At 65.4% G+C, this 24,633-nt stretch overlaps 2 protein-coding genes across 2 annotated transcripts in view; both read left to right on the top strand.

Annotated features, from left to right (window-relative positions):
• The window catches only part of kis (chromodomain helicase DNA binding protein kismet), a 29,735-nt gene extending 8,132 nt beyond the window's left edge, over positions 1 to 21,603 (top strand). The window contains 20 exon segments of the mRNA XM_037229791.1: positions 173 to 420; positions 829 to 1,070; positions 1,336 to 1,468; positions 1,830 to 2,059; positions 2,271 to 2,382; positions 2,788 to 3,046; positions 3,398 to 3,607; positions 3,942 to 4,218; positions 10,080 to 10,222; positions 11,679 to 11,898; positions 12,303 to 12,454; positions 13,666 to 14,769; positions 14,827 to 15,276; positions 15,588 to 15,717; positions 16,686 to 17,018; positions 17,569 to 17,733; positions 18,135 to 18,664; positions 18,666 to 19,905; positions 20,029 to 21,276; positions 21,595 to 21,603. Of these exon segments, the coding sequence (XP_037085686.1) occupies positions 173 to 420; positions 829 to 1,070; positions 1,336 to 1,468; positions 1,830 to 2,059; positions 2,271 to 2,382; positions 2,788 to 3,046; positions 3,398 to 3,607; positions 3,942 to 4,218; positions 10,080 to 10,222; positions 11,679 to 11,898; positions 12,303 to 12,454; positions 13,666 to 14,769; positions 14,827 to 15,276; positions 15,588 to 15,717; positions 16,686 to 17,018; positions 17,569 to 17,733; positions 18,135 to 18,664; positions 18,666 to 19,905; positions 20,029 to 21,276; positions 21,595 to 21,603 (7,435 nt within the window).
• An 894-nt stretch (positions 21,604 to 22,497) lies between these two features.
• The window catches only part of LOC119105843 (2,3-bisphosphoglycerate-dependent phosphoglycerate mutase), a 29,130-nt gene continuing 26,994 nt past the window's right edge, over positions 22,498 to 24,633 (top strand). Inside the window, exon 1 of the mRNA XM_037229396.1 lies at positions 22,498 to 22,581. Within this exon, the coding sequence (XP_037085291.1) occupies positions 22,529 to 22,581 (53 nt within the window). The 5' untranslated portion in view covers positions 22,498 to 22,528. The remainder of the gene's footprint in view (positions 22,582 to 24,633) is intronic.

The following is a 24,633-nucleotide window of genomic DNA, read 5'->3' as shown; positions in this document are numbered from 1 at the left end:
GCCGCCATTTTCTGACAGGTGTTTCGGCCACCCTGTAGTCGAACTTGGCCTGCTTGATCGGTGGATGATGGGCCCCTCAAGCTTCACGGAGCTTCGCCGCCCTTCTAGCGAGCTGGCTGCATGCAGCGTTGCGCAGCCGTCGGCGCGTCTGACCGCGACGACCTCTCCGCAGCGACTGGAACCCGCAGAACGACCTGCAGGCGCAGGCGCGCTGCCACCGCATCGGCCAGCAGAAGATGGTCAAGGTGTACCGGCTGATCACGCGCAACACGTACGAGCGCGAGATGTTCGACCGCGCCAGCCTGAAGCTCGGCCTGGACAAGGCCGTGCTGCAGAGCATGAACACTGGCCAGCAGGGCAAGGGCATCGACGCGCAGAAGCAGCTGAGCAAGAAGGAGGTGGAGATCCTGCTGAAGAAAGGTGGGTCTGGTGCGCTCGGCTTGAGCGCCGCTCCTTGAGATCACACTGGCTGTCAGCCCCTCGTGGTTGTCGGAATGGGTTTGGGTTCTTTGTAGCATTCTGGTCGTGGCTGCCGTTTTTCCCGCGGCGTGCGTACTCTCTTTTTGTAGCGTCTGATTGCTGGTTGCTGGTCACGTCTTACTCGCACCTGGCTCCCATGTTCCCTTTGTACCCTAAAAGGAGTGATCGGGGGCTCATCAATGAATTCTTCACCGCATCGACGGTGCATGGCCCTTACGTGTACGTCGCTCCGGTTCTGGGGGCTTCTGTATTATTCCCTACAGCCTCATTTCGAGACGATGTCGTGCCGCTATTGCCGTGCGTCGCAGCGCCAGGTGTCTCACACGCTCTGTCCGCGCCGCGCCGCAGGTGCGTACGGCGCGCTCATGGACGACGACACGGCCGGCAAGCAGTTCTGCGAGGAGGACATCGACCAGATCCTGGAGAAGCGCACGCAGGTCATCACGTTCGAGGAGGAGAAGGGCTCCAGCTTCAGCAAGGCCTCCTTCTCCACGGCCGGCAACCGCTCCGACATCGACGTCGACGACCCGGACTTCTGGAACAAGTGGGCCAAGCGTGCCGAGGTGGACCAAGACGAGGGGCCGGCCAAGGTACGTGGACACTGCCCTGCGTGGTCGCTGTGCTGCGTAGATGACGCTCGTCCGTTCAGCTAGTTTACGACGTCGTTTTTGAGGGTGGGATGACGGGGATTTGCTGCGTCCGTGTCGGCGTCTCTTAGCCGCGCGGCGGCCTAGTGGAGATAGCCGGACGTTTGGCATTGTGGTTGGGTGGTGTAGCCGTGCGATGGTCTCTTTGCGGCGCCGTGCCGTCCCCCCGCCGCGCCGCCGACTCACCCCGCCTGCCCGGCCCCGACAGAACGAGCTGATCGTGGCCGAGCCGCGGCGCCGCTCGCGCATCAAGCGCTACGGCCAGGAGGAGGCGCTGCTGCAGAACGTCTCGGACATCGGCAGCTCCAGCGACACGGACGACAACAAGGAGAAGACGGACGGTGAGCTCCGCGGCGCGGCGCTGTTTGAGGCGCCCCTGCGCGCTCAGATACATGTGCTGGTTTTGAGTGGAATGTTAGACCGAATTGTCATCACGATTGGAATGGTTTTAACGGTAGTGACGTGATTGGAATGGTGGTGCATTTGTGAAAGCGGCTATGTTCCACCCGTCCAGTTTTTCGAAATGGTCACAGTTTTCGAACTCTTGTAGAAAGAGCTCATTACCCCTAGTTAAATAGATCCTAATTTGATACGACGTGAGTGCTTCCGTGAGGCCAACATTCGGACCGAAGCAATGCTGTGGAAGCACAGCACTGGGCGCGGTGGGCGCGGCCTGTGACCGACGTCCGGCGCTCCCCGCAGCGCCGAGCCGGCGCCGCGGCCGCTCGTCCCGCTACCGGCCCGATGAGGACGCCGACTTCATCTCGGGCGAGGGCGCCGTCTGCTACGGCAACTGGACCCGCCACGAGTGCTTCAAGGTGGAGAAGCAGCTGCTGGTGTTCGGCTGGGGCCGCTGGGCCGAGATCCTCAAGCACGGCGGCTTCCGCGACGGCTGGACCGAGGCGCACGTCGAGGATCTGGCACGCCTCGTGGTGAGTTCCCGGGCGCACGCGTCGCCGGGTTATGTGCAGCTACTGAACGCCGATGGCTAACGCCGCAGCCGATATCGACGGCCGCTATTGGGATTGTGATCGGTCCGCGGCGATTCTCGGATATGCATGCGCCTCGCAGTTTTGGCGGGACGTGGAATATTTTCCAATGCAACGGCTCGCGGCGAGTTAATATCTCGCCTTTGTTTCACAGCTCCTGCAGTGCATCAAGGTGTACAAGGGCGACGACAAGATCCGTGGCTTTGTCTTTGATCTCATCTCGCCCAGCAACCAGGGCACGTCCAAGCTGGGCCGCAACCACATGGGTGAGTCAGACAGGGTTACGGCTACCGGGCGCCGGGACAGCTAATCTGCTCTCCGGCGCGTGGCCGCTTTGTCCGCGGCCGGCGCCGTCTTCTGATCCATTGGCTCGCCGCGGGCTGCGTCCGGCGCCGTATTGATTGGATCGGTCTGCTGAGGACAGCGATTGATGGGACAACGCCCGGTGCTGCCGCCTCTCGGTGTCCGATTGAACTAGCTGCCGTCTCACCCGTGCGCTGCCCGCACGGCCGGTCCCGGGCGGCGCGATCTCGCGCACGGCTGAGGGCCACTCCGTCTCTGGTCATGTCGTCTGTCCGGATCTGGGCGGCGGTCGGCGATGTGCGCCACCGGTCGCCGGCATCGGCGCTGGCCACCGTCGTTGACCTGGCCCTGATCTGTCGCCCAAGCAGGTCTGTCGGCGCCGGTACCGCGCGGCCGCAAGGGCAAGAAGAAGCAGCGCGAGGCCAAGCTGGTGGCCCAGTACATGGAGGAGTCGGACTGGAGCAAGGACAAACGCTACAACACGGAGGTGTACCTGGACCGCAGCTACCACCGCCATCTCAACCGGCACTCCAACAAGGTGCTGCTGCGCGTGCGCATGCTCTTCTACGTGGAGACGGAGATCATCGGTGACCTGGCGACCAAGATCATGGAGAGCGTGCCGGTCGGGTGAGTGGCCGGCGTGGGACGCCGCGGCTAGGGCGCGCGCGGCAGGTGGGGAGGCGGCGTAATGATAGTGCGGCGTGGGCCGGCCGGTCACGGCTCAGTCGACGCCGCGGCATGGTGACATTTGATCGTATCGTAGGCTAGTGTGTCATTGCTGGCGTATGTGTGATCTTGATTATGCTAGTTTGTGTGTGTGTGTGTGTGTGTGTGATCATGTCAGTATATACTGGTCCTCCCGCGAGATGATGTGTCAGAGGAGATGGTGTGAGCCTGGCGCGCACGCCTCTCGTCTCGGCAAGCCAGCCGGCGGAGGCGGACGACGGCGAGCCTGACGTTGGCGCCTCGCCCCTCCAGCGAGCTGAACATGCACACGCCGTGGCTGGACCAGCCGCCGGTGAGCTGGTGGGACCGCGACGCCGACCGCTCGCTGCTGGTCGGCACGTACCGGCACGGCTACGAGCGGTACCACCAGATGCGCCAGGACCCGGCGCTGGTGTTCCTGACGCGCTGCGGTCCGCCCGACGGCGCCGCGCCCGGTACCGAGGCCGAGACGGACACGGACGTGTGAGTACTGCCGGTGGCCGCTGCTGCGGCGGTGGTCTGCTGACGGCTGGGTGGTGAGAGGTGGCAGCCAGGTGTGTCCAGGTGGTGACCCAGGGTTTAGCGGGGAGGGGTTCAGCTGTGCTTGTCCCGCTGTCGCAGTCGTAATGGTGGCGGGGGATGCTGATGGCGCTCACAGCAGCCGCACGTCTCGGTGAGCCAGTTGAACACGGCGGTCTGGCCACATTCTTCAGCACTGGCGCGAGATCGGCCCAGGTGGGCCGCTCACACCGCACCGTGGGCGCTGGCCACGTCCACGTGGTTACGCCTCCCTCCCCCTCCCCCGCACCGCCATCAGCGTCGACGACGACCTGGACAAGGAGGACACGGAGTCGTCGGCGGTGGCGTCGCCGGCGCCCAGCTCGGACACGACGCGCGCCTCGACACCGGCGCCGTCCACCGCCTCCGAGCAGTCTGCCGTGACGGCGGCGACCGTGGCCGCGGTGGCCGCCGCCGCCGGCGACAAGCTGCCGTTCCCCTCCAACACGGACCTGAACACGCGGCTGCGGCGCCTCGTCACCGCCTATCAGCGCAACTACAAGCGCGAGGAGCAGAAGCTGCAGGCGCAGGCGCGGGTGAGTACCGCGTCCCTCCCCCGTTGGCCCTGCGAGCGCGGGCGCCGCGGGGCTGGAGAGGATCCTGCTCAAGCGGAGGTGACCCTCCCGAAGTTCAACTGTGGCCCTTTTGCCAGCTGTCGTTATTGGTGTGCGGATGCTTCGAAGCTAGGAATGGCAGGCTCGCCGCGTGGCGTGATTGTGTTGCGTTCGAGCTGTCTGGTATTTATAGTTCATTGGTATTTATAGGTCATTGCGCACATGACTTGATTGAGGTTTCCTGCCACGGATGCTCGTCAGCGACGTGTCACGGGTTTCTGACGTGTTCGGTGACTAAGCTCATGTGTGGATGAGGGATGTACAGTAGCGCTGGACACCATCAGATATTGTGATGGGACTTTCCTGGCGATGGACTTGAGGTGTCGGACGACCAACCAAACGTATGTGGGCGGAGTATTGGCGAAGCTCTCGTTCTGGCCGAAGTTCTGCCTGACATTTGGTATGGGTGGCGGAATATCATATGCAGAGAATCGTGAAGGTGATGATGCACTTTCATGCATTTTTAGGCTGGGTTGTGTGAACCGGTAGTGGAAATTCGGATTTAAGTCTTGTCACTTTTGGGCGTCAACAAGTTATTGTGTTCAAGGGCTTGCACTTCCCATGCATATACACAAGAGTTTTTGCCATTGGCGTTAGCGTGAATGGTTTGCCATCCAGTCCTTGAAGGGAGCCGCAAACCCAACACACCCAAGGATGTCGGACGTTCGCCTCTTCAGGTGTGCCGAAATGTGTTGTGGTTGTAACCTTACCAGCTGCGGCACACTGCGGCACGCCCGCTGGCAAGTCAGCCGGTCCATTAGACCTGCCGCATTACCAGCTGCCTCATCTGAGGGGCGGGGCTCGAGTCCTGCCGGCGGGCCTCGGTAGCGACTCGATACGAACCTTCGTAGAACATGTGCTGTAGTTGTCATGTCGTATTTTGTGGATCGAACTCCTCAACAAGGGCCGCAATGTTAAGGTGCAAAATTGAGAGCTGTGTTACAGACACACGAATGCTGCTCTATGCAATCGTTGATATCAGGGGATCCTGCTCGCCTTGACGCTTGTCAGCTTTTGAACTTGGGGTCTGACGGAATCGGGTACGTTGCGGCCTCCCGGTGGTTTTTCTTCAACAGAACATTGCGGCATGCTGATACATCCGAAGGATGACGCCGCCTTTTTCCCGACTAAAATATGCATGGGCGACTCGTTTTGTGATGATACCTACCATTTGTCAGGCCTGTCCGGGCTCGCAGGATGATTCGGGCTCGAAGGGTTAGCCCTTATATGTTTAACGTGGAAGTCGACATGGGGATATGAAGTAGCGAATGCGAATGTGTGTGGTTTAAGGCTGCTCTTGTTCAGCTTCTGTAACTTTGATGCCAGAATTGCTGAGCCGTTTCGCGGCTTGGCGATGTTGGCGAATGTGAACGTGGGCATCTGTACCGTCACATATCATATATTACCTCATCATGTATCATATATCGTGTCACACGCGTATCACATCATACCCACTTAAATTAAGCGCTCGGTATGGAACGAGCACGTGTGTGGCCGTGTTCGGTCATGGACCGACGTCGCAGCACCGAATGTGACGTGTGGTGACGTTTTGTCATTTCTGTTTGGAACCTGGGCAACCGCACAGTGATGGGATAGGTTTTTTTTTGACGGCTTAGGTTCGGTTTGGCTCTGGACGTATTGGCCGTTTCAGAGCGGTTTTGTAGTTACCAGTATTGCACGTTTTGCTCCACCCTGACATGGCATTGTGACTGGCAGGGAAAGCGCAGACGCCGTTGGAGGGCGATGCTGTTAATTATCTACATCGCCAAAAATCCGTCTTGAAAAGTATCGGCAAAACTGCATTGCTAGACCGATCGTTAGCTGGCCTTCCGTTTGCGGCCCGCTCGTGGCGTGGTATTGGTAAGCGTCATGCACTCCCAACTGTGGGGCGCTGCTCTCTGGCCGCTGATGCGCCCCCATTGTCCCTGGGCCGTCCATAACTGGGTTCACGACCGCTTGCGCCGCGTTCGCCCGTGGGATACACTGATCAGTTGGAAACGGAGCCATGGGAGTGCGAGGGAAGACAACCAGCTGCGGTGAATGTTAACGATAGCCGTCATCTGGATTGGACTGGAAACGCCGCGCGTGCTCTGCCAGGTCACCCGCAGCGGATGACTGGGGTGTCGGCGAAGGCGATGAGGGCGATGAGTTGTATTTCGGCGCAGACCAAAGCTGACAGTCTGAGGGGGAGGGGGACCAGATCAGCGTGATCATATTTGGAGGATAAATGACAAACATGTGCACCCACATTGACATTCTGGTCGGGTACGCGGGCTTCGCCGTTGTCCTGAGCGCTGGGCTAAAATGAAAATGTTTTGAGCATCGCAGAAGTGTTGGCAATCATGTACGTATGCGTCGTAGAACTCCGCCAGTTTTAGATCTGTTGTTTTCCCCTCGGGGTTGCCGTTGGGATGCATTTCGTGCCAGCACGATCGACATTTTCCGGGAACAGGTAAAGCACACCGCGGTGACGGGTCCTTTCAATTGTCCATCGCTTCTGACCGCTGGGCGTTTCAGATGTGGACTTTGGTCCACCACCGTAGTGAACAGAGCCAACAGTGGGCTCAATGTAACAAAAACGCCGTCACAAAGGTAACAAAGGGAGCGTCAAGTCGTTCTTACAGCTCCTCGACACTTGGTATCTGTGACGGTTGAAAATCAACAGGTGTCAACTGAAAAGAGTGGGTAGTCATTAATCTCCGGTTTTAAATGAGATGGAACACGAAAAAGAGCGATGTAAATTAGTTATGGACGTCTAATGCCGGTTTAAAGTGGCTAGCGTAGACAGCTATGCGACATTAGCTCGCATTTCCAGGCCGTATTGGCAGATTCAGGCATTTCGAAGGGCTTGATGGCAGCCATTTTGACGGCGTTGTCCGCCTGCCGTCGCCATATTGGTAAACGCAGCTGACGCTCGCGGTGAAGCTGTGGTATATCAGCGCCTATCAGCTTCGCTCTAGGAGCTGAAGTCGGACGCTTGTGTGTCTGCCGGTGAGGCTTCCCATCGCCTTGCGTCAGCTGGCGACGGAAACAGTCGCCGCTGTGGGATCGGGTGCAGAGCCGAGACGCGTTTGCGGGCTCCCGCGTCGCTTTCGCAAAGGATGTCCGACGAGCTTTTAGAATAAAAACCACGGCGACACAATTGGTGGCTGCTGAACGAACGCCGCGTGCATACCAGCCAACGCGCCCCTGGTCGCGGAGATCGGTTTAAGTCTCATTTCATCCCATGAGGTTTCCTTTTCATGCATGTTGTTCACGCGACCTGGATTGCTTAGCGTGTTGCGTGCATTTTTTTGCCGTCATTAGGTGGTTGTGTATGTGTGTCGGCAAGCGAGGAGTGTTCCTTATTTCGATATGATGCTGTCCGTTGCCCGCCCGCTGCATGAACAAGTAAGCAGTGGGCTACCGTACTCTTGAGAGCCACAGCACTGCGACAGGAATGGCTGATGCGGTCCGGACGGACACAGCTAATCTTGAAAATGCGGGCATAGCTGGCCGCTCTGGCGTACTCATCCGTCCTGGTGGGTTAAAATCAGGCCAGGGATCGTCCTTGCCGCTCCACTCCCCACTCAAATGTCTCGTTCGGAGGGCTTCCCAACGTCAGCAGGCGTGCGGAAGGCCCTCCGATATATTACATAGATTATATAGCCCTCCCCCGAACGTCGGTCAAGGCAGTGCAACCAGATATGGTGCGAAGTTGGTAGATGTGTGGAAGGGAAAAGTTGGCTGCTGGTTAGGCCGCAGCGTACAACTCGCCGCAGCGTTAACGACCACCACGCGCCCGGTCCTCTGCCGCCGCGCTTCGGACGTCCAACTGGCGGTCGTGTGCAGGAGCGGCGTGGCGCCGGTGGACGTAGCGTCGATGAACAGCGCGTGGCAGCGCCGCGAGACCGCTCCAGCGCGTACACCGGGCGCCACGACCGCCCCGTCTCACCACCTCCGCCGTCGCCGCCGCTCCGTGGTCCTGGTCTCGACGCGCGGCCGACGGCCGCGTCACGCGGCGGGCGTCGGTGTCCTCGCGCCGTCCGCCGCCGGGCCGCGGCCGGCCGTGTTAATTATAAATGAGCCGTCGGTCGGCGGCCGGTCGGGCCGAGCGGCGGCCGACGTCGCGGCGCGGCCGTATCGACCGGCCACTGACATCTCAACCGGCCGCGAATCGTCCCGGCCGGCCGGCCGGCCGGCGGACGCGCCGACGAGCCGCGGCCGCTGTGCGTGTCGGCGGGCGGCCGGCCGGCCGGCCGCGCGCGCCGCCGCCAGTGCCGCCGGCGGCCGGTCGCGCGCCGCCCGCGTCCGCCGCGCGCCCCGGCCCCGGCGAGAAGCGGTGAGAGGGCGTGTGAACGCGGTGTCGCTATCGGTTGTCGGGTGTCGGCGGCAGCGGCGGTGGAGTGCGCCGAGTGCGGGGCGGCGCGCCGGCTTTAGGCGACGCCTGACGAGCGCCGCCGCCGCCGCCGCCGCCGCTCGTCAGGCGCTGTCGCCTTCTGACGGAGAGGAGCGGCGGGCCGGCGACGAGCGGGCCGTGCCGTGCCGCCCCGCCGCCGCCGCCCGAGTCCGCGTGACGTCACGTGCCCGGGCCGGATGCGCGGCGTGCGGCCGCCGAGCGCGCGCGGTCGTTGGTGCCCACGCCCGACCGCCGCTCTGTCTCGCCTGACGAGAGCGCCGCGCCGCCGGCCGAGAGACGTGCGGTGACGCCGAGAGGGTGCGGGCCGGCGCGACGGCCGCTGGCACGGCGCCGGCTGCGCTGTGCGGCGTGGCGCGCGCGGCCGCGGAGCTGGACCGCTGCCCGGGTGGCCAGCACCGGCTCGGGTGGCGCGCCGCCGCTGCCGGCCGCCAGATGCCGCCATCAGTGACGCGCTCGGCTCCTGCGGCCCGTCCGTCCGCGCCGCTGCCGTTCACCTGGCCCGTCCGCTCTTTCCCGCTCCCCTCTCTGCTCCGGCTGGCCGGCCGGTCGGCCGGCGCCGGTGTCGGCTCATCTCTGCGCCGTGGCGGCGGCGGCGGCCGGGCTGCTGCGTGCGGCGGCCGCCCGCCCGGCGGCCCATTGGTCACCTGTCGTGCGACGCCGCTCGGTGATTGACGAGCAGCCGAGAGGCGTCCGGCCGCCGGCTCGCCCCGGCCGGTCGATGGCCGGCGGGCATTGAGCGCGCGCGCCGCCCTGATGGGACGCCGTCCCCACCCGGCCCGGCCCCGCCCCGCCGTCCGCTCCTCGCCGCGCCGTGCTGATCATCCCGTAAATGGACAATTGTGAATTGTCCGGTGATCAATACACCGGCCGGGGCGGTTGCGCCGGCGCCGCGCCGCCGTCTCCGTCTCTCCGACCGGCTGGCTGGTGATCTGACGGCTGGCCGGCCGGCCGAGGCGCGCGGCGACGACACGCGGCGGCCAGCGCGGCCGGCTCATTAGCATGAGGGCCGCCACTCTGCCGGGCGCCGGCCGGCCGGCCGCTCTGCCGGGCCGTGTCAATAGGCGCGCGGCCGGCCGCCGCCGGGCCAGATCGCCCTCCCGGCCGGCCCGCCATTGTATTTATGGCACGTCCAGGCGGCGCCGTCCGCTGCCGGTATGTAAACGAGGCGGCCGGCGCGCCGCAAACCTGTTGATCCGACAAACCCAAACACGCGCGCGCGGGGGCGCGCGCCGCGCCGCGCGACGCGTCGTGTTGTTGGTCGCCGCTTGGCGGTGAATGATAGCGCGCGCGGCCGGCGCGCCGCCGCCGCCGCCGCCGCCGCCGCCGCCCGGCTGCCAGCCCGGCCGCCCCCGGGCGCCTGTCAATCGGCCTGCTGTGCTTGCAGCGGAACGAGCGGCGCGAGAAGATCGAGCAGATCGTGCGCGAGCGCGAGATGCGCAAGCTGGAGCTGACGCAGAAGCGCTGGAGTCGCCAGGAGGAGGCCAGCTTCCTGCGAGTGGTCGCCGCCTTCGGCGTGGAGTATCACAAGTGAGTCGCGCCTCTGTGTGCGTTCTTCTCTTTGTGTGCCGTTTGAGCTGTTGTGGCGTCGCACTGCGCGCTGTGCGTACGTGCTCTGCGCGTATTCTGTATGTGTGTGTGCGTGTGTATGTGTGGTCGTGTGAGCGCGCGCGGCGTCGGCGCCCCGCCGCGACGCTTCTGCCGGCGGGCTGGCGCTGACGCCGTCGCCGCGGCGGCCCGCAGCAGCCAGCTGCCGGTCCTGATGCGACCACTCGATCCGGTTTGGTCGGCGGCTATGATTGAGCCCGACAAACAGCCAGCCGGCCGCGCTCGTAGCGGCGGCGGGGCGTGGGGAGGGGCGGGGGAGAGAGCGCGGGCGCGGCGAGGAAGAGCGCGCCGGAGACAGGGCGCCCGGCGTCCGCTAGTGAGATGCTGTCCTTCACGCTTGTCGGTCGCGCGCCGATGCGGCGTGTAATTAGCCGCTGCCCTCCGCGCCGGGGCGCTGGGCCCGGGCCCGTGCAGCGGCGGCGGCCGCCACCGCCGTGCGGGGCCGTGCGGGTCAGCGGGGTGAGCCCGGCCTCGGCCGCTCAGTGGCCACCATTGTGGCGGCGCGCTCCACCTCGGTAACGCGACCCCGGCGCAGTGATGTTTGGCGCTCGATACGTCGCCAGCCGACGGCGGCCCGGCGGCGGCGTGAAACCGGTTGGCCGGTCGCCCGCGCCGCGGGTCAATTGATCGTTATCCGGTCCCGGGTGACAAGTGTGCCGCGGTGCCGCGCGCCTCGACCGCGCCGGTTCAGGTGCGCGCCCGGAATGGCTGGCCGTCAGCCGGTGGCAATGCGATTGCGCTGGGCGGTCGGGGGCGCTCGATTTAGGCTGCTGAAGATGTCGCGGACTTCTCAGCGTGCTGCCATGTTCTCAGCACGTTTTTACGAAATCAGTGAACGTAACGTGATTATGCTGTCCCGAATGGTGATCACATTTTGCGGTGTATTTCTTTGAAGCTGCTGGTTGGCCTGTGTAAGCGTGCACATTTTCCTGTCCCGCCTATGGCTGTCGAGCGCCTGCAGACTGAGCAATCGGCAGCCGGTTGTTTGTCTCGGCCGCGGCCGGCGCGCCGGCCCTCTGCCCGAGCTATTCCCGCGGTCGCGTAGGCGGAGGCAGCCCTGATCTCCGCAGTGAGTCGGCGCGCGTGCCTGCGGACGGGCCGGCATCGGTGTGTGACTGGGGCCGCCGCCCCGCCCCCCGCCCCCGACTTGGAGGGAGGGGGCTGGTCAGCGCGCCCGGAGCGGCCGTCGGCGTCACGTGACACCGCCGCCGCTCAGGTGCGCCGCGGCGGGAGGGCGGCCGCCATTGCCCGTGCCGGGCGACGAGCCGAGAGGCGGAGCGGCTGCCCCGCCGCGTTGCGACACCGGCGGCCGGTGACGGGCGCTCGCAGCGGCCGTGGCGCCCCTCTGACCGCCGGCGCGCGCGCGCCGCCCCCGCAGGAAGGAGAACCGCTACGACTGGAGCCGGTTCCGGGTGACGGCGCGGCTCGACAAGAAGCTGGACGACACGCTCACCGAGTACTACCAGGAGTTCCGCGCCATGTGCCAGCGCGTGGCAGCCGGCGAGCGGCCGCCGCCCCCGCCGCCGCCGGCGTCCGGCGGCGCCGCGCCCCCGGCCACGGCCGACCTCATCCCGCGGCCGCAGGCCGTCTACCTGATGGTCAGTGGATGCCGCCGCGCCGCGCCGCGGTCACGGCCCGGCCGTGCGCCGTCGGCCGTGCCTGCGCGGCGCCCGGCTAACGCGCCGGCGCCTGCAGTCTGTCGGCCGGCTGATCGTTCCGAATGCATAGCGGCGTGCGCTGAGCTCATCGCCGGCGCGCTCGATGCCAGGTCGGCCGTACCTGTTTGGCAGGCTTTGTCTGCGTCCAGTGGATGGACCGCCGCGCCCCGCGCGCGCCGCCCGGCCGGCCTGGCGCGCCCGGCGGCGCATGCATCGGACGCACCGCCGGCGTCCGGGAGCCATGTGTCTGTTTGTGTGCCCGCCGCTCGTTATCGGCGCCTCCGGGCCCGCGGCGTCAGCGGCGTGGCGGTGCGCGGGCTGACGGCCGCCGGCGTCGCCCGCAGGAGCGCATCGAGCTGCTCAACACGCTGCGCAACGAGGTGGTGGCGCACGCGCACCTGGAGGACCGGCTCAAGCTGTGCGAGGAGGCGCCCAACCTGCCCGCCTGGTGGACGCCGGGCAAGCACGACCGCGACCTCATCATCGGCGCCGTCAGGTCAGTGTCTGGCACCCCGGCGACGATGTGAGGGGGCGGGGGGGGGGGAGGGGGCATGGGCCGGGATTGACGCCGACTGGACGCAAGACGGACAGGCGGTGCCGGGGCGGGGTGGTTCCCCAGTGTGGTGGCGCGGCGGTCGTCGCTTCACAGAATTCGGACTTGTCAGCGACACTGCTTTGTCATGTTTCCCTTTCCCTCGGCCCGGCGTTCGACGAAAACATCACGTAGGCTAAGACATCGAGCCGGCCAGTGGTGAGAAAGCGGGGATTTTGTGACGTCACGCTGCCGCACTGCTCGCACCGGTTGGCAGTCAGGCAAGCTGCGAATGCATCGCGGACTTTGTGGGGCAATCGCGACAGCGACCCGGCTGGGAAGGCGGCGACGTCCGCTGACTGGTGTGAGCCGGCATCATCGTTCGTTCGGCGCTGGTGTCAGTTTGCGGCCGTATTGGCTTTTCGTCCCTGTCAGCCGTCTCACACCGGCTTGTTTACTCCCGGCCTCCGCCCTGCCTCCTAAACATCGCCATCCAAAGTGTTTGTTGCCGCGCGCGGACGTGACCGCAATTTCGGAGCCGGGGACAGCGGCGGCGGCCGACACGGGGACCCCTCACCGGCGTCCGCCTCGGCCGCCGGCGCGCTGCCACGCGATCTGAAGCGGATCTGGTCGGCTGCGTCAGCCCGTAAATCTCCCGGCTCCCCTCCGACGGCGTGGGTCTGTGCCCCGCTGTGTTAATCATCGGCCTGAATGGCTGTGCCGGCCGCACGTGCGCGTAGTTGGGCAAGCGCGCGCTGGCCCGCTTCCTCGCGGCGCAGGGCGGACGTCCTCTGCCGGTGGAGGTGACAGCCCGGCGGGCCGTGTCGGCGTGCGGCCCACCCGCCAGCCGATCTCGGCGTGATCACATTGTGTGCAGCAGTGCTGATAACCGGCGAACATCGGTGCAGTTCGGAGCAGTGGCGAATGAGTTGACCCTTTACCCACCGGCAGAATTGGTTATCGAGTTGGTCGGTAAGTCGGACGCAACCCTTTTCCCCCTCGCCAGACCGCCAGGTGTTTGTGTGTTTGCGTGCGTGGGTGTGACGGCACGTCGGTGGCGGCGGGCGCTCCGTGACACGTGGCGCGCGGGGGCGGCGGCGCGACCACCCGGCCACCTGTGTCGGCCGCGCTGCGGAGCGCCGGGCCGCGACTGACGCGGGCGCCCATCGTTGCAGGCACGGCATCGGCAACAGCGGCTTCTACATCCTGCACGACCCCGACCTGTCTTTCCGCGACGTCATCACGCGCCACATGAAGGGCATGAAGCTGGTAGACAAGAAAGACAAGCAGAAGTACGCCGACTGGCGCGCCACGCGAAAGCGCGCCGCCCCGCCGCCGGCCGGCGACGCCGACCAGAAGCCGGAGGGCAAGGAGAAGGCGGCCGAGCCGTGCCAGGACGACGCCGACAAGCCGGAGGCGACAGAGGTGGCAGCGCCGGCCGACGAGGCCGACGGCAAGACGGGCCCGCCGCCGACCTCCGACGGCTGCGGCGAGAACGGCGGCGGCGATGCGGCGGCGCAGCTGCCCAACGGCGAGACGGGCGACGAGCTGCCGGAGGAGAAGCCCGCGCCGGCGCCGGCCGAGAAGGCCGCCGATCCATCTGTGATAGACGCCACGCCGGCCGAGGCCAAGTGCAACGGCGACGACGCCGGCAGCGAACACGTGGAGAACGGCGAGGAGCCGGCGGCGGCGGACGCGACCACCGACGCTGCCACCGACGCAGAGGGTGGCGAGGACGTCAAGGACGAGGCGCCCGGCGCGGTCGCGGGGAGCGAGGAGCCGGTGAGCGGCGACACCGAGCCGGCGGCCGCGGACGCGGACGCGACGCCGGCCGAGCCGGCGCCGGCCGCCGGCAAGGCGGAGAAGGCGCCGTCGGAGGCGGGCGGCAGCGAGCGGCGGCGCTCGGACGAGCCGGCGCCGGCCGCGGCCGCCAAGGAGGAGGCGGTACTCCCGCGATTGCCGAACCCAGCCACTCAGCCGCTGATGGGCCTCTACCAGATGGAGGAATCGATCAGCAAGTACGGCCACCTGTACGACCCGGAGGTGCTGCAGGAGGCGGCCATGATCCAGATGCTGCACCAGAGCTACGCGGCACCCATCCAGTGGCCGTCGGACCACACGCTGCACATGCGGCTGCAGCACATCGTGCGGGCGGTGGACACGGGCGCCTGGCCGACCGTCGACTACACGGCGCTGCCGGCCGACCCGCTCGACCCGGGCCTGATCGGTGTCGGCCAGCCGCGCGACGAGTCGCGCCCCTCCACCAGCCGGCGCGGCTCGTCCGCCGGCGGCGCAGCGGCGGCCGCCGCCGCCGCTGCCGCTGCGGCCGACGCGGCCGCCGCCGGCTCGTCGTCGGGCCCGCTGGCACTGGGCGAGCCGGCGGCCGAGGCGGCGGCGCCGCTGCCGCCCCCGCCGCCGTCGGCCGAGGAGGGCGAGCGGCGCGGTCGCAAGAGGCGCCACGGGCCGTCTGAGGCGGACGCCGAGCGCGCCAAACTGCGCGCCCTGCTCAACCATAACCTGCAGAGCATCACGCGGCTGTCGGGCAAGCGCGCCGACAGCGGCGACGTGGAGGACCTGGCGGCAGCGGACGAGGCCGGCGCGCAGCCGCCGCCGGCGCACCAGCACGGGCCGCGCGGCCCGCCGGCGCACGGCGGCATGGACCTGAGCTTCAAGGCGCCGGCTCAGCAGAGTCCGCGCGCCGCCACGCCCGGCCCGCCGCACGCCGGCCACGCCGCCCATCGCGCCCAGACGCCCAAGGGCGACGACGTGCTGGACCTGTCGGCCAGGTGGGTGCTCAGGCAGCGTCGAGTGTGGTGCGGTGTGTGCTGTGGGAGCGGGTCGGGTTCGGGCACTGAAGTGGGATCTGTCGCGTGCCGGCTCGGTGGTGGCTGGTGATGTGGCTATGCCCCGCGGCAGGGCCGTCCGCTGTGGCCCTGATGTGCGCGGTAGTCAGCCGTCGGTGGGCGTGGCGTGCAGCGGGCGGTGCAGCTCCGTCGTGTGTCGGGCATGCCATCGTCTGCGGCCGGCACCGCTCCGACGGGCGAGCGTGGGCCCTGCCGGGCGTCTCCACTGACCCTGCCCCCTCGCCATGCCGCAGCCTCAACAAGAGCCGCTCGTCGACGCCGCACAGCGAGAAGACGGACGACGGCGTGCTGGACCTGCACGTGCGGTCCGGCAGCCGCGGCGCCCGTCTCGACTCCACCCTGGACCGGCTCAAGAAGCGCACGGTCGGTAGATGCCGGCGGTGGCGGACCGTGGCCGCCACTGCTGGGCGGGGATGGCTGGGGCAACTGGTTGGAGGCGTTTAAGGGCGAAAATGGTGCACGGCCGCGGGGTCCCGCTGAATTTATGGGTGGGAATTCCTCGCGTGTAACGGGCTGCACGTCACGCTTTGTGGGCGTCGCTGAGCTTATACAGCTGGGGTTCGTGCCTCGGAAGGGCAGAAATACCAGGCCCGGAGGCAGAGATCGAACCCAGAAGTGCCGCGACCTGGCCTGCAAGGAGCGTTTGTTGCATCTAGAGGGTGTTCAGGCCTAACCTCTATTAATCTGCCGGTAAGATTGTTCTCATTGTAAGCTCCAGATGGCGCCCAATGCGTAAAGGGCGCATTCTGGTTCTTAGAACTTCAAACAGCGGGCGGATCCTCACGCGGTTGGATAATTCACGTGGTCATTGCCCTCACGTGTCAGCTGCATCGGTGAGGGTCGGGCGGTTGTGACTGGGCTCATCGTCCCCAGATGGGCTCTAAATCGGACTCCAGTGTGGTAGGGGTGGACACGGTGGTGAGCCGTGCCACGTGGAGCAGCTGCCGGTGATGACCCAGTGGCTCCCTGCCAGGATCGAGAGCAGCATCTCGTGGGCTCCAGATGCCTCAAGGCCCCCTTGCCCCAAACGTCTCCAAATGCCACGCCCCTGGCAGTGCTGTCGCAATTGAGAACGTTAGTGCTGTCTCCCTAGGGCGTGGTGATGTATCAACCACGTGCATGTCGCCGTGCCTCCATTATCACGACGTTTATGGACCGCCCGCCAGTTTGGGACATCGTCTGATGCCCATTTCCCCCGCCTGTTGCGCCGTTATGGTGCTTATGTGGCACACGCGCGGGTAGACGGGCCGCCGCTGTTGCACGCGACGGGAGCGGTACACGCTCGCTGACACGTTGCGCCCGGCTGACCGGTGGTGGCGTGCGCCGCGCAGGGCGAGGAGGCCACCGGCAAGGAGAAGAAGCGTCGCAAGCTGGACTCGATCATCTCGGGCCTCTCGGCCAAGACGAGCGGGCCGCCGTCGGCCAGCTCGGTGACGGTGTCGCAGCGCGACATGACGCCGTCGGTGAGCATCACGCCGGTGCCGCGCGCCGCCGGCCCGCTGCCACCGCCGGCGCACGGGCCGCGCGACGACCTCTTCCCCGACATCACACTCAGCAGGAGCTGCCGGCGCGCCGCCGAGCCGGCCGCCTCCTCGTCCGCCGCGGCTGCTGCCGCCGCCGCTGCGGCCCTGCCCGCGCACGACATGCACAAGCCTGACTCTAAGGTGGGTGGACGGCGAGGGCTGGCGGATGCGGCGGGGCTTCCCCGCGCGGATCGCGGGGCTGCGCGCGGTGGCGTCGTGGGCGCCAATTACCGCCGCAGTGTGGTGGGGGGGGGGGGGGGGGGGGGGGGGGGGCGCTGTTCTCTTGTCTTTCACCCGACCAACGTTGCAGTGGCGAAATTGGATGATCATTGACCACGAGTGGATTCTGTTACGTCATTTGGTGTACACCATCAACATCATCAGCGTGGTTGTGCTTTGTTTGGTTACGCCTTATTCAGGGGTGATATGGTGCTGGTATATGTTTATGGCTTGAGCTAAAAAATTGAGGCCTAAAGCTTCCTCAGTTCAGTATTGTACAGTTAATCCCAAGTTACCTGCGATTACCAGCATAAGATCATAAAGATGCATTTCTCAGAATATTGGCATCCCGCAGCATGGTTCCCACTTATCCATTTTGCACCCTGCCACGTTGAAGTAATGACGAGCGGTAATTGCGGACCTCGCTCGCCGCCGGCCTCGCCCCGGGTCTGACCGCGTCCGGCGGCGGCAGGTGCACAACTGGCTGGAGTCGCAGCAGAAGACGTCGCCGGCCGGCGGGCGCGGCGCCGTCTCCGGCAAGCTGCCGGCGTCGTTCGGCGAGCCGCCGGCCGTCGACTGGTCCCGGCTCAGCCCCGAGACGCCCGTGCCCGTGGTGCACCGCTTCTCCGGCAAAAAGGTACGTGCTGGCGGGCACCGGCTGTGTCGCGGAGGAGAAGGACGGGGGTGGGAGGTTTCGGCCGGCCGGCCACTGTTTGTAATGTAGTAATATCAGGGGTTCGTCTGTGGTGTGCTGGGGACGTTTGGTTGCTTTCGGCTGCGATGTTTAGGTGTGTCGCGGAATTGTAATTGTGAAAGGCTTGCACGAGACGCATCAGCCGCGGGTGGCTGGTGTCCGCTTGTGGCAGCGCCTGTCGTGAGAATGTGATGGCGACATGTTAGCCGCGGCCGGACCGCGCCGAGCCGTGAACCATGGCCGTCGCCAACTGCAAAGGCCGCGTGTCGTGTGAGACTTGCTTGCCGGCGGCGGCAGCCCGCCGGCCATCCTCAGCCAGCTGACAAGGTCCTGTCCTTTCGCAGCTGTCCGGCTCGGCGGCGCCGCAGCTGAAAAATCTGGCGCAGTGGCTGCTGGAGAACTCGATGTACGACGTGGATCCGCACTGGGCCACGCAAAAGTCCGGCTCGTCGCGCTCCAAAGCGACCTCGGAGCGGCGCAAGGGTCCCGGCCGGCCGCCGATGAGCCCTCCGTCGACGTCCGGCTCGCGGCCGTCGGCCAGCGCCGCCACCAGCAGCTCGCTGTTCGGCGGATTCGGCGGCAAGATGGACCCCAAGAACCCGCTCTTCGGCATGGACCCCAAGAACCTGCTGTACGGCATGGACCCCAAGATGATGGCCGCGTACGGCCTGGACCCGCGCATGATGTACATGGACCCTAAGGTGCTAGCTTCCATGGGGCTCGACGCCAAGGCGATGGCGTCCATGGGCATGGACCCGAAGATGCTGGCAGCGATGAGTGACCCCAAGATGCTGGCGGCGATGAGTGATCCGAAGGCGCTGGCGGCCATGAGCGATCCGAAAGGCGCTGGCTTCGATGATGGACAGCAAGATGCTGGCCGCCATGGGGCTCGACATGAAGACGATGGCCTCGATGGGAATGGATCCCAAATTGCTCTCGTCGATGGGCGTGGATCCCAAGGCGATGGCAGCGATGGGCCTGGATCTCAAGGCACTGGCGTCCATGGGCCTGGATCCCAAAGCTCTGGCGTCCATGGGCCTAGATCCGAAGGCGATGGCCGCGATGGGTCTGGACGCGAAGACGCTCTCGGCCATGGGCCTAGATCCCAAAGCGCTGGCATCGCTGGGCATGGATTCGAAGGCGATGGCTGCGATGGGTCTCGACTCCAAGGCGATGGCGTCCATGGGTCTGGATCCGAAGACGATGACCAGCATGGGCATGGATGCCAAGTCCATGGCGGCATCGATGGGTCTTGATCCCAAAGCGATGGCGTCGGCGGGTCTGGATTCGAAAGCAATGTCTGCCATGGGCCTGGACCCTAAAACGATGGCTGCGATGGGCCTGGATCCCAAGGCTATAGCTGCAATGGGCTTGGATCCAAAAGCAATGGCTGCAATGGGTCTTGACCCTAAAGCCCTGGCTGCTATGAGTCTTGACCCCAAAGCGATGGCTGCAATGGGATTAGACCCGAAGGCCATGGCGTCCATGGGTCTGGATCCCAAGGCAATGGCTGCTATGGGGCTTGACCCTAAAGCAATGGCTGCGATGGGTCTTGACCAGAAAGCCATGTCTGCCATGGGTCTTGACCCCAAGGCAATGGCCGCCATGGGCCTTGATCCCAAGTCGATGGCCGCCATGGGTTTGGACCCCAAGATGCTGGCGATGATGGCCGGACTGGACCCCAAGATGAACCCGTACGCGGCGGCGGGCCTGGATCCCCGCGTTCTGAGCCAGCTGGACCCCAAGACCCTGTCCAGTCTGACCATGGACCCCAAGATGTACTCGATGATGGGCCTGGACCCCAAGATGTTCGGCATCGACCCCAAGATGCTGATGGACCCGAAGCTGATGGGCGGCGTCGACCCGCGCATGTTCGGCATGCTGGCCAGCATGGACCCGCGCACGTCGGCCGCCCTGGCTGGCCTCGACCCGAAGACGCTGGCGCAGATGGACCCGGCCGTGCTGGCCAGTCTCGGCATCGACCCCAAGCTCCTGCAGATGCTGGCAGAGCCCAAGGCGTCGCCGTCCGCCACGGCCAAGTCGAGCGGCAGCGGCGGTGGCAGCAGCAGCAGCAGCGCGGCAGCAGCCTCCTCGAGCGCGGCCACGTCGTCGCCGGCGCGTTCGACGCCGAGCAGGTCGTCGTCGTCGTCGGCAGCGGCGGCAGCAGCGGCAGCGTCGGCGGCAGCGGCAGCGTCGGCAGCGACGGTAGCGACGAGCGCCGGCCGCTCGACACCCCGCTCGTCGGCCGCCGCCTCATCCGCCTCCATCACCACCGCGCCCGGCCAGACGTCGACACTGACGTCGCCGTCGTCGGCGGCGTTCGCGGCGGCGGCGGCCGGCCTGTACGGCCTTGACCCCAGCCTGCTGCAGGGGCTGGACTACAAGCAGCTGGCGCAGCTGGGGCTGGACTCGAAGGCGCTGGCCGCCATGAGTCCACGCAACAACCCCTTCCTCATGGGCATGGACCCCAAGCTGCTGGCCGGCTACGACCCCAAGATGATGCAGGGTATGGACCCCAAGAGCAACCCGCTGCTGGCCGGCCTGGACCCCAAGCTGCTGCAGGGGCTTGACTCGAAGGCGCTGGCGGCGCTCGATCCGAAGAACAACCCCTACCTGGCCGGCATGTCTGGCCTCGACCCCAAAAGCGCCGCGCTCATGGCCAACTTCGGCATGGACCCGAAGAGTAACCCGTTCCTGGCCGGGCTGGACCTGAAGGCACTTGGCCTCGACCCCAAGGCGCTTGGGCTCGACCCCAAACACCCACTGTACGGCATCGACCCCAAGATGCTCGGCATTGACATGAACAACCCCATGATGTTCGGCATGGGTCTACCTGGCATGTACCCGGGCCTCGGCCTGCCGCCGATGAGCAGCGGCGCCGACCCCTCGTCGCGCGTAAGCCCCAAGGGCGACTCGAAGGCGGACAAGCGCGCGGCGGCGGCGGCCGCTGCCGCTGCCTCGGCCGCCAACCTCTCGTTCGGCTCGCTGTTCCCGCCGCAGAGTATGGGCAGCATGATGTACCCGCCGGTGGCGCCGCCCGGCTGGCCGGCCGGCGCGTCGTTCGCCAACCCGCTGCTGACGCAGTCGTCCCTGTTCAACGGGCTGGGCGGCGCGGCGCCGGGCAGCACAGCCACCGTCTCGTCGACGCGCACCAAGCCGACGCCGTCGTCGACGGTGACGTCAGAGGAGGCCGGCGGCGGCGAGCGGCGCGCCGAACGCGAGAAGATTCGCTCGCTCCTGAAGGACAAGGTCGACATCAAGGGTGGCCTCACCAAGGAGCAGCGCAACCTGCTCAAGGAGCGCAAGCGCGAGCGGCTGATGAAGGAGCAGGATGGCTCGCTCGACCTGCGCGCGCGCGAGCAGCTGGAGGCGGCCGAGCGGCTGGCGCGCGAGATGGAGCGCGAGCGGCGCGCCAAAGACAAGGACCTGGACGCCAAGGAGCGCCGGCTGGCCGAGGCGCAGGCGGCGCTGCTCTGCGGCCGGCCAGCGCCAGCGCCGGCGGCGGCGGCCGCCGCCTCGGGCGACGAGGAGCCGGCGGGCGGCGCGGCTGAAGAGCCGGCGCCACCGCCGCCGCCGCCGCCACCGCCGCCGGCACCACCCGCACCGCCCGCGCCGGAGGAGCCGGCGCCCCCCGCCCCCGCCCCCGCTCCCGCCGCCGCCGCCGCGTCCCCCGCCGCGTCGGCAGGCGCCGCCGATGAGACGTACAAAGGTGGCGCTAGTGTGGAGTCGACCCCGGCCCCGGCTCCGGCGGCGGTCAGTGACTGTGAAACGAACGAGCCGGACTGTGACAAAACTGACGCGCAGGCCTCGTAGAGCCGCATCGCAGCGTTTTAGTGATCGCAGACATGAACCGAGAGCATACTGTTTCCTATCCCTTAGCTCAGCGGTGGTGTCAGCGTTATTATCTGTATGGATTTTCGTCAGTTTTCTTATCGTTCCGCCGTTATCGTGTCGATAAATCGAGTTATAGTTTTCCATTCATGGACACAAGTGATTTTCTATTCGTCTTTTTACGATCATTGCAATATGAACCTTCGAATGTCATAATGTTTTACTCATCAGCGCGCCCGCTCGGTCGAAAGTGGCGATGTTTTGTTTGAGCACGCTCGGAAGAGGAGCCGCCAAACCATCTCGACTCTGTTTCGCGCATGCGTTGTGGCCCTGGGCTCCCTTCTTTTTCACATGTATAAGACATTTGTCTCAATAGTGTTCGTTTTTGTAAAATATTCAACCTGTAGAGATACCTATTAAATGGGATCTTGGTACAAATATGGATGTTTTCATCGCCTGTGGGTGGGCGGGCTGAGGCGGCCCAGCCCGTTGAAGGGTACGCGCGAGACGGCGCGCGCCGCAAGCGCCCCGCCGCCTGGAGCGGCGGGTGGGCGGGCGGGCGTCTCTAAGATGGCCGCTTGGGCCGACCGCCCAGTTTTTGTCGCCGGTGAGAGCGACCGTAATGAAGCTCCCGCCGGCCCAAGGTCACCGCTCGATCCGGCGGCGGGCAGGGGCGGGAGTCAGGGTCACCAGTTGGCCGGCGGCGGGCAGGGGCAGCAGCCAGGGTCACCGGTCGTCGGTCACCGCCGGCGCCGGGTCGCGGCGTGGCCTTGCGCCGTGCCCCCGGGCGGTGGCGGGCCGGCGCGCTGGCGCGCGATTAGATAGCGCGCGGCCGGGTGGGCGCGCGCGCGCCCGCCCGCCCGCCCGCCCGGCAGTAGTGGGCGCGCGCCGGACGCGGGAGGTCGCCATGGAGCCGGTGGAGGGCGACCGACCGGTGATGACACTGCTGCTCATCCGACAGTAAGTGGCCGGCGGGTGCTCGTCAGCTCCTCGCGGCGCGGGCCGTGGGCGGTTGTGTGGTGGTTCGTCCGTACGCATGGGTATTTTCGGAGCTGGTCGTGAACCGGGCGCTGTATGTACAAATCTGGCTAGTACTTCCGTGGAAGACCAGCAAACGGCTGGAAGTTGTATTCGGACCGGCGCCTGGACCGTCCCGCCGTGATACCGGAAGCGTTGTCACGGAACAAAAATTATTGTTATCCTTGCGAGGTCAACTTAACCGGACATCCTCGAAATACGTCAGTGGCGTCTTCGACGTCCGAGGCGTAAGGCCTTGCGTGATTCGGAAGCGTGGTACAACCTCGGGCCAGGTTCAGCCGTTCCGCTCAGCCACCCGTCGGTGGGGGCCCGAGATGGAATGAATGACTGCTGATACGACGACCACTCCCGCCTATTGAAGCTGTAGCGTCGGCTGTAGGCGCGGCAGCAAGGAAATGCAAACCGCTGATCTGAGACGGCGAGGACCAGCTGCCCGGCCTCATCTCAATCACCTAGGTGGTTAGCCACCGCTGCTGCTGCGGCACACGTCCGCGGGTCGACGGTCCCCTCGCTGCGGCCGGGCCACGGTCTGGCCCCGCCGGCTCTGCACCGACCTTGGGCGGGTGCGAGAGCGGGCCGGATGGGGGCGGTGCACCAGGCGGCCACCCCGTTGGCCCACTTACTTCGCTCAGCGGCTGTTAACTGCTGCGCGAGACGGCGAGCCCATGTCATTGCGGCATGAAGATTGTGGGCTCCTGGCGCGCCATGTGCACGCTAGAGCCGTTCTCCTGCCATAGCGAGCAGAGGCGGCGGTGGTCCTTACCTGTTCAGGGCATCAGCTCGAGCGCGGAGCGGTTTAACCTTTCCGGACGGGAATGTGTTGGGCTGTACTCAGTTGGTTGTCAAGTTCCGCATTCGCAGGTTATTTTTAGGTGTCTGCAAGGTTTTCAGGTTTGCACTTGTTCAGTGCCGCCTGAGTGGTGCTGACGCTGGTGTCTCGGAAACAATAACGTATTGTTTTCCCTTGAACGCAATGGTAACAAAGGGCAACCTTGTTTGGATCTACTCGTCTTCCTGGTCTTGTGTCGGGTACCAGGATGCCGTGAGGATACTCGGTTGTTTGTTGTCTGCGTGCCCGCTCAACACGTTTGCTCCGTGGAAAGTTCCAGTGAGTATTGACTACTGGTCACTGCCGCTCCTTGTTTGACCTTGGACGAAGGATTACCTCAGTTGCTGCAAGCTACGGGTCCGCCAAACGTGCAAAACGAGCCATCTCGAAAAGGTCCGCTTAGGTCTGGCACGGCTGCAGAACGCTCCTGAGAACTTGAGTTGAGCTGCTGGACTGGTCCACGGGCATGAACATGGCTATGGGCATTAACATCATCACTGCAGTGGTCGGTGTGGTATGGACCCCAGCATACCCTTGGCACAGCTTGGACCGCTTTTACCGTACTTAAACAGAGTTTGGGCTGTGACACCTCCCGCGTTATGGCCATAATGCGGCACCAAAAACAGAAATGGGCTCAGCGATCGACCCAGACCGCTGTCGGCTCGTTATTGGAAGCACCACTGGACTGCGTCGCCGCTGTCCTGGGCTGGTCAGTCTGGCAGTACGTGACGGTGCATGGATTGCGCCTAATTTCATTTGCATGCCGTGGTTGCGAACATTTGCGTGGTCATGCGGCCCGCCGTGACTTCGGCCCTCGCGTGTCCGGTGCTGAACGGCTCGGGGAGGTCGCGAAAGCTCGAAAGCTATTTAAATTCATGCTTGGTCATCGCCTTTGCTGAACGAGTGGGAGGAAACGAGAGGTCAGGGGGGGGGACCTTTCATCTCAGGATTTTGCGCGACTGCAACTGCAGCGGTCTTCCGTTTTTCAGTCCTTTCTCACTCCTCCAGGTTATTGAACGCGGCAGCGAAGTACTGGGTATTGTAAGGGAACAGCTTTTATCAGTTGTGAGCACTCGGTGCCATGTACGCCACGAAAACACGGCGAAATGCGCACCAACGCTGGCGATGCTCCTGACTGTATTGAT

The sequence above is a fragment of the Pollicipes pollicipes genome, unplaced genomic scaffold, assembly GCF_011947565.3.
Source record: "Pollicipes pollicipes isolate AB1234 unplaced genomic scaffold, Ppol_2.1 Scaffold_6138;HRSCAF=7277_pilon_pilon_pilon, whole genome shotgun sequence".
Lineage (NCBI taxonomy): Eukaryota > Metazoa > Arthropoda > Thecostraca > Pollicipedomorpha > Pollicipedidae > Pollicipes > Pollicipes pollicipes.
The sequence above is the reverse complement of the archived record's forward strand: the minus strand, read 5'-3'. Positions and strand labels throughout refer to the sequence as shown.